The sequence below is a fragment of the Eurosta solidaginis genome, chromosome 3 (assembly GCF_040869045.1).
Source record: "Eurosta solidaginis isolate ZX-2024a chromosome 3, ASM4086904v1, whole genome shotgun sequence".
In the NCBI taxonomy this organism is placed as follows: Eukaryota; Metazoa; Arthropoda; class Insecta; order Diptera; family Tephritidae; genus Eurosta; species Eurosta solidaginis.
Genome location: NC_090321.1, coordinates 39,688,356 through 39,701,039, shown reverse-complemented (window position 1 = coordinate 39,701,039; position 12,684 = coordinate 39,688,356). Strand labels below are relative to the sequence as shown.

The following is a 12,684-nucleotide window of genomic DNA, read 5'->3' as shown; positions in this document are numbered from 1 at the left end:
TTTAATGCCATAAATCGAACAAAAATCTACCAATCCTTTTGAAATTTGGTAGGGACTTGGATTCTAGGACGATAGCTTATTTCTGTGAAAAAGGGCGAATTCGGTTGAAGCCACGTCCAGTTTTTATACACAGTCGACCGTCTGTCCTTCCGCTCGGCCATTAACACAATAAATTGAGCAAAAATCGACATATCTTTACTAAACTTAGTTCACGTACTTATCTGAACTCACTTTATCTTGGTACAAAAAATGGCCGAAATCCGACTGTGACCACACCCACTTTTTCGATATCGAAAATTACGAAAAATGAAAAAAATGCCATAATTTTTTCCAAGTATAAAAAAAGAGATGAAAAAAGGTAATTGGATTGGTTTATTGACGCAAAATATAACTTTAAAAAAAACTTTGTAAAATAGATGTGACACCTACCATATTAAGTAGAAGGAAATGACAAAAGTTCTGCTGGGTGAAATCAAACGCCCTTGGAATCTTGGCAGGAATACTGTTCCTAGTATTACATATATAAATAAATTAGCGGTACCCGATAGTTGATGTTCTGGGTCACCCTGGTCGAAATTTTGGTCGATATCTCGAAAACGCCTTCACATATACAACTAAGGGCCACTCCCTTTTAAAACCCTGATTAATACCTTTAACTTGATACCCATATCGTACAAACACATTCTAGAGTCATCCCTGGTCCACCTTTATGCCGATATCTCGAAAAGGCGTCCACCTATAACACTAAGGCCCACTCCCTTTTAAAATACTCATTAACACCTTTCATTCGATACCCATATCGTACAACACATATTCTAGAGTCAACCCTGGTCCACCTTTATGGCGATATCCTGAAATGGCGTCCACCTATAGACCTATGGCCCACTCCCTTTTAAAATACTCTTTATTACCTTCCATTTGAAACCCATGTCATACAAACACATTCCAGTGTTACCCTAGGTTAATTTTGCTAAATGGTTATTTTCCCTTATTTTGTCTCCAAAGCTCTCAGCTGAGTATGTAATGTTTGGTTACACCCGAACTTAGCCTTCCTTACTTGTTTTAATTTCATTTTGTTTTTTTATTTTATTTTTTTTTATTTTTTATTTTAATTTATTTTATTTTGTTTCATTTTATTTTATTTTTACATTTTATTTTAATTTATTTTTTCATTTTATTTTAATGTATTTTATTTTATTTTATTTATTTATTTTATATTTATTATATATTTATATTTATTTATATTTATTTTTATTATTTTATTTTATTTTATTTTGTTTTGTTTTGTTTTATTTTATTTTCTTTTATTTTATTTTATTTTATTTTGTTTGGTTTTGCTTTATTTTATTTTATTTTTTTTCTATTTTATTATATTTTACCTTTCTTTATTTTAATATATTTTTTCTATTTTACTTTATTTTATTTATTTATTTTACTTTATTTTATATTTATTATATATTTATACTTATTCTTTTATTTTATTTTATTTTGTTTTGTTTTGTTTAATTTTATTTTATTCTATTTTATCTTATTTTAATTTATTTTATTTTATTTTGTTTTGTTTTATTTTACTTTATTTTATTTTCTTTTATTTTATTTTATTTTGTTTTGTTTTGCTTTATTTTATTTTATTTTGTTTTGTTTTGTTTTATTTTATTTTCTTTTCTTTTATTTTATTTTATTTTGTTTTGTTTTGCTTTATTTTATTTTATTTTATTTTATTTTATTCTATTTTATTCTATTTTACATTTCTTTATTTTAATATATTTTTTCTATTTTATTTTAGTTTATTTTATTTATTTTTTTTACTTTATTTTATATTTATTATATATTTATACTTATTATTTTATTTTATTTTATTTTATTATGTTTTGTTTATTTTTTATTTTATTTTATTCTATTTTATTTTATTTAAATTTATTTTATTTTATTTTGTTTTATTTTACTTTATTTTATTCTATTTTATTTTATTTTATTTTATTTTATTTTATTTTATTCTATTTTAGATAGATTTATAGACTGTATTCTTAATTTAATTTTCAATTAAAATAAAATGGTTTATCTTTCTTATATCTTAAGAATTCAAGTTCAGCTACTTGAATTTCAAAAATTTTACATAAAAAGTTTTAAAGTTTTTTCTAGGCTTGTGTGCTACTTAAGTGGCCAGTGCTGTACGTTTATTTGTTCATTTAAAATGGCATAAGTATCAAAATTTTTTTTACTAATTTTTTTTAATAGTAACTTTAGTAAAAGTCAAATTTGCCACGATAAACACAGTTTTTAAAATTTAACTCTTGTACTTTCGTTCATTAGCCATTTCGACCACAAAATTGAGCATGAAAATAAATTGCACATGTACGATTACGATCAACTGTAAATGAGTATTCAATTTAGTTTAACAAAAAAGTTTTCACTACAAAAGTTAAAAAAGTTTATTTGTTTTTAACTCTTTGCACTGAATTCCATTTGAGCGCATAAATATTTTGTTTACCATGCATTGGCTTCATTTTATAAAATTTTCAGTTTGAGAAAATAAATTTTTATGTCGTTCATTTAAATGTGTGCGTAATTTAACTTTTAATTATCATTGCAAATATTTATTTCTCGCTATTTATACAATTCAATTGAAATTGTTTTTTTTTATTTTTGCGTCATTTGCGTTCGTTCTTTTTGACGTGTTGAAGTGTTGATGGAGGATTGGATACGGAAGTCATTCTTGTGGGATGGGAACAAATTTTCAAGCGCCTAATCTAAATATTAGGGTGGTTCGCTTTAGGTTAAATTGTCTACCTTAATACTACTATTAGTAATATATTTATAGTCTTAGCTAAAGTTTTCTTCATTGTCTCGGAAAACGTCTTCTGAACTGCTCTTATATTCCTTTCGTGATCTACTCTGACAAAATTTATTAGGAAACAGCTAAGTGGCAGAATAGTCAAGGCGCAGCGGAACGGACTGGCCATTTCAGAAAAATATGCGAAGGGGTACGTCAATGGGGGTGTTATTTCAGGGTCATGGCTGTCAGTGAACTGTTTGAGTACCTTTTCAGATGGTACGGGATGCTAAGTGGTGGCCAGGTTATCACTTTCAGGGGAAACTTCTTGTGTGTCGGGACTTAAGTGTCTGCCGTATATGGAATAATTCTGAACCCTAGTAAAATAAAGCTGCTTCTTTATTAATTTTTTGGGAAAGAATTGAAACAACGATTCGACCTCAGGACGGACAAGGCGAGAGTGAGCAAAAAATTTCTGTTAAATCCACAGCTTAGATCTATTTCTTTTCTTGGTACTATTTCGTTGGCTCCGAACCGAACCGAAACTCTACACGTTACTTCTAATATGATATTGTCGATTCTTTCGATAGTTACGAACTAGTGGGAAAGTGAGGGGAAAAATACACACACACAGTCGGGGCTTCTTAAAGATGGTAGCAGTTTTTTGTTAGTGGCCTATTTCTCAAATATATAACAAGTATGAATTAAAAAAATCAAAACGGTCTATTTTTTAATTGGTAAAAATCTGGCTACTAACGGACTAGTACTTATTTGGTACTATAGGCCTAGTTCCGAACCAGAAATTTGTACCACTAGCTACTGACTTCACTTCAGGGAGTGTACAACGTATACCAAAATTAATAATGGAGAATAGTGGAGACACACACTTTCTAGTACTAATTTTATGCACAACAATTTGAAAAGTGTGGATAAATTTATTCACTTAGCAGTTCATATTGTGGCGAATATTAGCATATCGGTTCATCACTATGCTACTACTCAATAAATGCACAACAACAATAAAACAAGTAGCCACACATTTGTACATGTAAATAACCAGCAGTTTGAAGCGAAGGGATAATTTCACATACGCATGTATGTAGTCAGCAGATAAGAGAGAAGAAGAAAGAGAAACAAGCACACATCACGTTATCATCAGCTAAAAGCCGAAGATGTTACTCACACATACAAAGGCATATAGCTAGAAACATAAACTACAGATGTACATGCATATAGCTAAATAACCAAGTATGAGATACAATTGTTTCAGAAGGCATGTTCGCAAAATGTCTAGACCTTGGGAGAAATAGGCGAACGAGGCTAACTGAGAGTATAAAAGCAGTGCGGTGTAAACGATAATCAATCAATGTCATTTTAACACGCTTTAGTGAAGTACGCAATAATTGTGAAGTACTATCCCCAAAGTAGTCTAAATAGAGAACGTTTTGTTATACAGTATGTTCGAGTTAGTTATTCGATAGTTCAGAGATTCGAACTTTAACAGAAGCTACAAAACAATCAGCAATTTCCCAAAATCGTTACAATATAAATTTGAGTGCATATGTATATACATGTAAAAAAACATAGCTATTAATTGTTAAATATTTATTGTAAACGTTCTACATTAAAATATTTTTTAGTTTCTGACTTCAAAACAAAATCTGGTATTAAAAAACTCAGTTCAATTTTAAATTGTTTAACTTTAAAATTTATTTAAAATAAAATTATATTAAATAACCAAATTTTTGATTTCAATTAAAATTTCCTTAAATCCACTGCAACCCCTTAATATTTTCCAACTAAATTATTTTTTGCTTTCCTTCACTGTTTGGTTTAACCTCGAGTTCGTCCATAAGCAATTATAAATATTAGTGGCTGTAATTTTTTTACATTTAATTCCGTTAATGATGTTAATTTGCAAACAAGCATTGTGGCTTTTACATTTATTTATGTTGTAATGAAATTTAAACACACCAACATAAAATGCATAACTACATTCGTAATGTGTGTAGCTTAACTAACCTCCAACGGAAATGAGAGCCAGTCGCGCATTGCACAAGTTTAGCACAGCAGGTGAAGTGGCTATCTCCAAATTGGTGCAAATCGGATGCAAAGCGTGGCAGTTGGTAGCTACAGTTGGACCAACAGCGATGTTGAGCTCTGAGATAGCTGTGTTTCAATTAATTAATAAAAAATCCGCGTCTATTTCAGAGCCATACACGACTGAACCAGTTAAGAACGCATTCAAAGGGGCGGCATATGGGGAAAAGTGTAATTTCATAGGACATCAAAATGGACCCCCCAAATTATTCCACAATGGAAATAGGGCTGATTACATCCAACACGGCGTCTACAGCAAACAACCACAATAAAGATATGCTTGGCGACAACCGTAGCCAAGCATTGGCTTTTTGATTACTTTGAAAGCGGCAGCCGCCAATATAAATTACAGCAAACAGTATCGAAAAGTGTAGAAAAAAATACAAAAATGTTTAAAAATTTCTCAAAATAATGATTTTATCTTTTATCCGTTATTTACTTATATTTTAATTTTTTTGATAAAATAAAAAGGACGCCACTCACTGTCGCTTCCTTAAAATAGAATTAGGTTTAATCTGGCTACAACGGCTCTCGTGATTGATTGTTGTGCTGCGCTGTCGCACCGAAAATAACAACACTCATAAGAACATGTGTAAAAATAATTTGACAGATGTCGTAGCCGCCGTCGTGAATGTAATCAAGCCTAATAGAGTTAGTTGAAAGCACTGCCTGTTGACATAAATAGATGCACTATCGTCTCTCAATGAGATAGTTCTGCACCAGTTCGAAACTAGCGCGATTCACTGCAGGGTATTAACTCTGAAACAAAAAAATTGATATATTTTTGTTTTTTTTTGTTTCAAAAATAAAAAAATTGTGTCATCTGATATAAAATATTAATCTACCGCCACCGCATCTACACCACAAATACATAAATATATGCATAAAATTTGCTTAAAATGTATGTATTTGCAATATATTTGAAATAAATTTGGACCAATGAGTTATAAAATGGACCAACGAATGCAAAGTTTAATTTTTATTTTAATGGGTCACAGAAAAAACTTGTTGCTATGCACCGCTAGAATATCATCATAAATTGGCGCTTAACTTCCTAAGCGATTTTGCCCGTTGCGTCACAAGTCACGCCAAAACGGAGCACCAAGTGAGGTCAAGTTTTCCTCCATCTGCCTCTCCCAACATAGTTGAGTCTCGTTGCTTCCTATGCTTCCAAACTGCAGTGTTGACTAAAAGAAATACTTGGCAGGAGCGTCTTCGTACATTTGCAAGACATGATTCGATTCTTTCTTGGATGACCGAAAGTAGTTCTGCTTGTCCACATTTACCACAACACCCACTATTTTAGCTTTTTTATGAAATCCAGAAGAAACGGAACTCTCGGCGCGTTTGGCAAACCCAATATTATTAAAAGCAACAGGTAAATCCAGTAATTGTACGCTTCTATAATAGATTGTACCATCACGGTTCAGTTGTTCTTCTACAATTATCATCTCCAGCATTATGTTAAACAAATCGCATGAAAGTTAGTCACTATGTCTGAAGCCTTCTTTAGGCAGAGTACACTTAAAATCTTATCTGGAGGCATGCACTCTTCCGACCAAAATTTTGCATAGGAATGTGCGGTCCTGCATTTCTGTTTGAACGACTTGGTGGGTACCCCGTAATTACGTGGCGCGTTGTGATTTATTAGCCGGGTTTTTCTCATCGGCGATTAGGGTTTAGGGCTCATCTTCTCTGCCGCTGGCTAGGAATGAGGAGAATCGTACCCTCCACAATTTAAGCACACCTTGTACGTCTGTTATCAAATCACCATTATCATTCCTAAAGGAACCTGCGCCTTAGTCTTTAAACCTTCCGTCATCCGCCGAATTTTTTGGAAAATTTTTAGGGAATTATTCCTATCAGATCGAAGATTGCTCTCAGTGAGCAAATATAAGTGCCAAGTGGAGTAATCAACCGCTGTGTGTTTCGTGTGCAAATTTTCGACAGAGTACTTCTCTCATGTCACTGCACGGACATTTCTTGATTCACAGAGGCGTGTATGTGTCTCGGCTGCACAAGCCAGAGCCCGCCCAACGCTTTTATTTAATTGTCTGATCAACGCTCTAGATTGATGAGGAGTGTGACGAGTAGTACCTAGGACCTACCTAATTATTTTCTACCTTTTAGTATTACTGTTACTTCATGTAAATATTGTTTTCAATAAAATCGTTTAATAATTTTTTTTTTTCAATTTTTTTATTATATTTTTAATTGCCTTAAAAACAATTCGACAATTCACAAATGTGTTGAACTCATTGTAAAATCTGTTATATCAAGTTGTCGTAAATGTCACACCATGTCACAAACACTTCAATTTTAACGAAAAAGTTTAGAGGAAAAGCCATGCCACAAGCGAAGCTAGTTCTGTTTTATTTACATAAAAATCTAATTTTTAAACTAAATTTTTTCAGAGCTCGGTTGTATTAATTTTATCATAAAATCAGTCCTAAAGGTAAAGAAAATTGTTTCAAATTGTTTAAATTTTTTTTAAATTTAATTCTTTACTCATCCATTTAGCAATGCACTTTCACGCTTCAAATTTCATATCTATAGCCTATATTCAGTAAGAGCGAGTTTCAAAATGTACACTTTTTTCCATGTGTTAATGACAAATTACATTTCAAAACTCACATTTATTGAATCTAGCCGCAGTCCTCAAAGTAACCATTGAGAAATCTTAAAAGTGTCAACTAGGCACGAGAAACTAGTTAACAATTAAAGTTTCTGGAGTTCTGCTCTTCAACGGGAATAATTTGGCACAAAGCATTGAGCATTTGTAAAGTTATCGCTTTCAAAAAATATTTCTGCTTACTATTGATGGTATAATATCGAGAGACAAACTTTTTCTGATTGAACTCTTTAGTGCAGCCCGGAAATATATACCAACTTCTAATGCTGAAACTCATATTGAATATGAGAGGTGTATAGCAGAAAAGCCATTAACTTCCAGACACTAAGTTAGAAAATATAGCCGTATAGCAGTGTGAGGCGTGCGCAAGAAGACACTTTCCGCAATAGTCTGGGAATTCCTTAAACTCATCAATTTATTTTGGGCTGTATGAGAAAATTTGAATATCGGCTTCTCAAACGAAAAGTAACACTTTCAAAATTTTTACATAGGATTTGTACAAATTTTTTTGGGTCACTTTTTGTTTGGCATGTCGATATATTATTTTACAAACTCTCAATAGCTATCTGTGTGCTTGCACTATATAAATTAAATTATTTTCATGATTTGATCTGATTCAAGACTAACTTCATCAGTGGCAAACTCCGTTTAATTGCTTTGAGATGCACGCACATTTGCAACAACTTTTTTTAAGGTCAAGAAGTGACAAAAATCTATCAAGAAAAGTGTTTGATAACCCATTAAAATATCTAGCCACCAAAACAAAAATTTTCTGATTGGCCGCTTGTTGAATCAACAATTAACGAAAATTGGTTTGCATCAAGATCCAACACTTTTCAAACTATCTGCTAAGTGAATTGCCATTGTTCTGCTACATTTTAATGACATCAGTTTTTTCATTAGAAATGCATTGAGTTAAATTGAAAATTATATGAGGGTTATTGAAAAAAAAAAAAAAACAAAAACAAGTACCAAAATATTGATTACAGCCTAAAGAGGACCAGAATTAAAAAAAGGGACCATCGCACCAATAGGGACCATTTTTAATCCAAATGGACCAAAGTGGCAACCGTGATATTATTACATCAACTCTTTTATAGTTTGTATGACATATGAGTAGAGTTTTTGATTTTCTAGCTTCTAATTAAATTCTTTCTATATCTCTCTCCCTCTCTCACTCTCATGCAAACAATACTTAGCGGCGTGCATCACGACGCGCCTCTTTGCGTCGTGGCTCCATTTCAGTGCTGCCACAAAAATCTGCCGAAATACCATGGGACATTTTGGAGCGTCTAATAATGCCGTTAATGTTCTGTCATGCTGCCGCATTAATTATCTCAACACTTTTACATATATTTGGTATATCGAATATATCAACATTTGCAGTATTTGTTTGGTTTGCGTTGTCAACAATTGGAGCAGTATTGTTCTATCATTTTGTTAAGGTAAGTAAGCAGTCTGAACTTTTATTTACATTATAAAAAAAAACGCTATAAAAATTTGCGAAACACTCAATGAATAATAGCTCAATAAAAATAAAATAATAAAAAGTAAGTAGTAAAAACAGAAGTTTAATTTATTTATTTATAGCAAAATTTACAAAATACAGGTCAAATTATAAAACAAAACGAACAAACTTAAATAGCTTTTATAAGCAACTAAAATTCGTGATGCCTCAAACATTCACTCCCTTTTGGTTTTTATCTCTTTTGTGCGCCCATAACACTATTCAACAAATTTTGTCTCCAAGAATAAAATAGGCCTTCCCTAAAGTAAAATTTTCTCCTGATTCCGAATATGACTTCCGTTTTCCTGTGGCAGATCTACTTTCCGAGATATCGGCGAAAATATGAAAATTCCCATTTTTGCAGAACACTACTTCATATAGGTAGGGCAAAAATTTGTAGTTTTTTTTTTACGTTTTAAACTGTTGAATTATAACTTGCAAGCATCTATCCTAAAATTTTAGTATTACTTTGATAAAATTGGCGAGACATTTCATTTGGTCACTCTACCTTAGGGTCTAATAAATTTAAAAAGACATCAAGTATTTAATTGTCACTACTGTTTGTTGTAAATTTTGTTTTGCAAATTGTAGTGCAAATTTATATATACTATATCGGTAGATGTGTTTACGAAATGTCTTGGTGCAAAAGAGATTTTAAATGTAAAAATAATCCGGATGATTTTTGCTTTATTTGTGGACATTATATTTTCGGAAACTCAGCTCGGAAAATAACTAATTCATTATTTCGGTTTCCGTGTAAAAAATCTCGATAAATCTTGGACGCCTCATTTTATTTGCGCCTCCTGTAGTTAACTTTAATGAGATGGGTATCGGGTAAAGGTCATAACATGAAGTTTGGTGCTCCAATGATGTGGACTGTACCCTTTAACCACGACCAGTGCTATTTTTGCGTGATAGACCTTAAAGGTAAAACGAGAAAAAAGAGGAAACTAATAAGTTATCCAAATGTGGCATCAGCTAAAAAACAAAAACTACATGACCACATCTTACCCATACCTAGGCCGCCTATAAGTTTCGAAGCCTCAAACGAAAGTGACTCTGAAGCAGATAATTCAGACAGTGAACAAGAAGGCAGGTCCCACATCGAGTCTCACAAGCCGAACTTAATGACTTAGCCAGAGATTTGATATTATCGAAATTTGATAGCGAAGTTCTAGGATCTCGTTTGCAGTAATGGGGCAGCCTGTGCCCTTCGAAAAGTACTTCCAAATTTCGAAATAGACACAAGACTTTCTCTTCTTTTTTTACTAAAAGTGAAAATATTTGCTACTGCAATGATGTTCCAGGTTTATTTGAAGCACTAAAATTCGAAAATAAAGTGGATGATTGGCGCTTGTTTATAGACAGTTCAAAGCATAGTTTAAAAGCAGCATTACTCCATAAAGGAAATTCGTTACCGTCAATACCACTGGCACATTCTGAGAATACTAAAGAAACTTATTTAAGCATATCAAATTTAGTTGAGCTCATTCAATATAAACACTTTAATTGGAAAATTTGTGCGGACTTAAAGGTAAGCAGTTTCGGTGGTACAATTTAAAATAAATAGTATATGAAATACATTCCAGGTTGTAGCTATAATTTTCGGACTTCAAGGAGGTTTCACTAAATATTGCTGTTTTCTCTGTCTTTGGGAAAGCCGTGCTAGAGAAATCCATTATATTCAGGAAAACTGGCCACCAAGAGCTGAGTACGAAACAGGTGCCTTCAATATCGCAAACCCGCCTTTAATAAATCCCGAACGAGTTATTTTGCGAGCACTTCATATCAAATTAGCATTAATGAAACATTTTGTAAAGACTTTTAATAAGGACGCGCCATCCTTCCAGTACATAACGAAATTTTCCCATAAAATAACTCAAGCCAAATTAAAAGAAGGTATATTTGTTGGTCCGCAAATTAGAAAGTTGCTGAAAGACGAGAATTTTGCGAATCATTTATCATCAGTAGAAGCAGCGGCTTGTGACAGCTTTAAGCAAGTCGTTAGTGGATTTCTTGGCAACAACAGAGCTCCCCACTATAGAGAGATGGTCAAAGCCTTGTCGACAAACTGCAGTGCTATGAAATGCAACATGTCCCTCAAAATGCATTTTTTGCATTCACATTTGGATAATTTTCCCGCAAACCTAGGTGCTGAAAGTGATGAACAGGGTGAAAGGTTTCACCAAGACCTCATGATTTTTGATAAGCGCGTGTATGTATTCAATGTTGTTGTCGTTGTTATTTTTTACTGAATTGCTGATTTATACTCATATTAAAAAAATAAAAACGTAGTTTGAATAAAAATTGTCTATATAAAAAATTGTAAGATAAACGCTTCCAAGTTAACGGAGCTATAGTCTCAACGGCACGTCCGATTGTTGTACTGGTATGCTTAAAATTTTCGTAGTTAAATTGCCTAAAATATAGAAGGGCTAACTTTTTTTCGTCCATAGAATTTTTCCGATTTTATAGTGGTTAAATCTGAAATTTTGTAAAAAATTTCTTTTTTTTCTCAAAATTTTTTCAACGTTTTTTGGCATAGTGGCCAAACTACTTAAGATACTGAAAGTAGATGAAGGCAAGAAATGTTTATGTGCATTAGTGTAATGTATAATGCAACAGTTTAAAACGTAAAAATAAAAACTACAAATTTTGCCCTACCTATATGAAGTAGTGTTCTGCAAAAATGGGAATTTTCATATTTTCGCCGATATCTCGGAAACTTGTTCTGCCACATGAAAATGGAAGTCATATTCGGAATAAGGAGAAAATTTTACTTTCGGAAAGGCCTATTTTGTTTTTGGAGATTTTTTTTGTCGAGTAGTGTAATTAAAGTTCTATTTTTGGATTTTATGTTTTACTCAGTGTCAACACGCATTTTTTTGTTTGTTTTTATTTGTCACGTTATTCAAAAGAATTATTTTATGACTAATACACAGCTATGGTATTTTTGTTTTGTGTGTAATAAACAAAAATATTTTTGCTAATAAAATAAATTTTTGACTGCTAGTCCTTAATGTAGTTAAGCTGGAAATCATCATTTTCAAAATTTTGCTTACAACAGGTTTTAACCAGAGCTCTCGATTTCGTTCGTACATTGTCGAGTAGTTCGGGCATGTGAGTAATGACACTCGCACAACAACTGCTCAGTACACATATGGTGTCTTCCGTGATCGAGATACTCGTTTCGTAAAATTACTTATTTGGTATAGTGTAATACGTGAAAGTATTTATGGTTACGTAATTTGGTTTTTTCAGATCAGTGAACGTTCTGAAAAATTTGTCAACGCCAATAAAATTTATTCGATAGCTCGAACCCTTTGGAGTACCCTGCAAGCTTTGTTTTAAATATTGCCATAACATGGCCTAGCCAGCCTAGCCGCTGCACTTTAAATCGCTGAACTATATTGATGTCTGCGTAAAGCTCATACAACCCATCATTAAGTCTTCTTCAGTAGTCGCCATTGACAATGCATATAGGTCCATAAATCTTTCGAAGAACTTTACTATCGAACATTCCCAGAAGCACTTAATTTGATGGTCCATGCTTCGGCACTATATAGCAGGACGGGTAGTACAATTGCAATGGCTTGTAGCGCATGATTTTCGTTTGCGGAGATATGGCTTAACTTTTCAATTGCCTACAAAGTAGTATTTGTTGGCAAGATT

General features: G+C 32.4%; 1 protein-coding gene across 4 annotated transcripts in view; it reads left to right on the top strand.

Moving 5' to 3' along the window:
* LOC137243594 (D-beta-hydroxybutyrate dehydrogenase, mitochondrial) overlaps positions 1-12,684 on the top strand; it is a 238,220-nt gene that overhangs the window by 34,943 nt on the left and 190,593 nt on the right. For all 4 annotated transcript variants that reach the window (XM_067771445.1, XM_067771446.1, XM_067771443.1 and 1 more), the window contains exon 3: positions 8,705-8,950. In XM_067771445.1, coding sequence (XP_067627546.1) covers positions 8,705-8,950 — 246 coding nt within the window. The remainder of the gene's footprint in view (positions 1-8,704; positions 8,951-12,684) is intronic.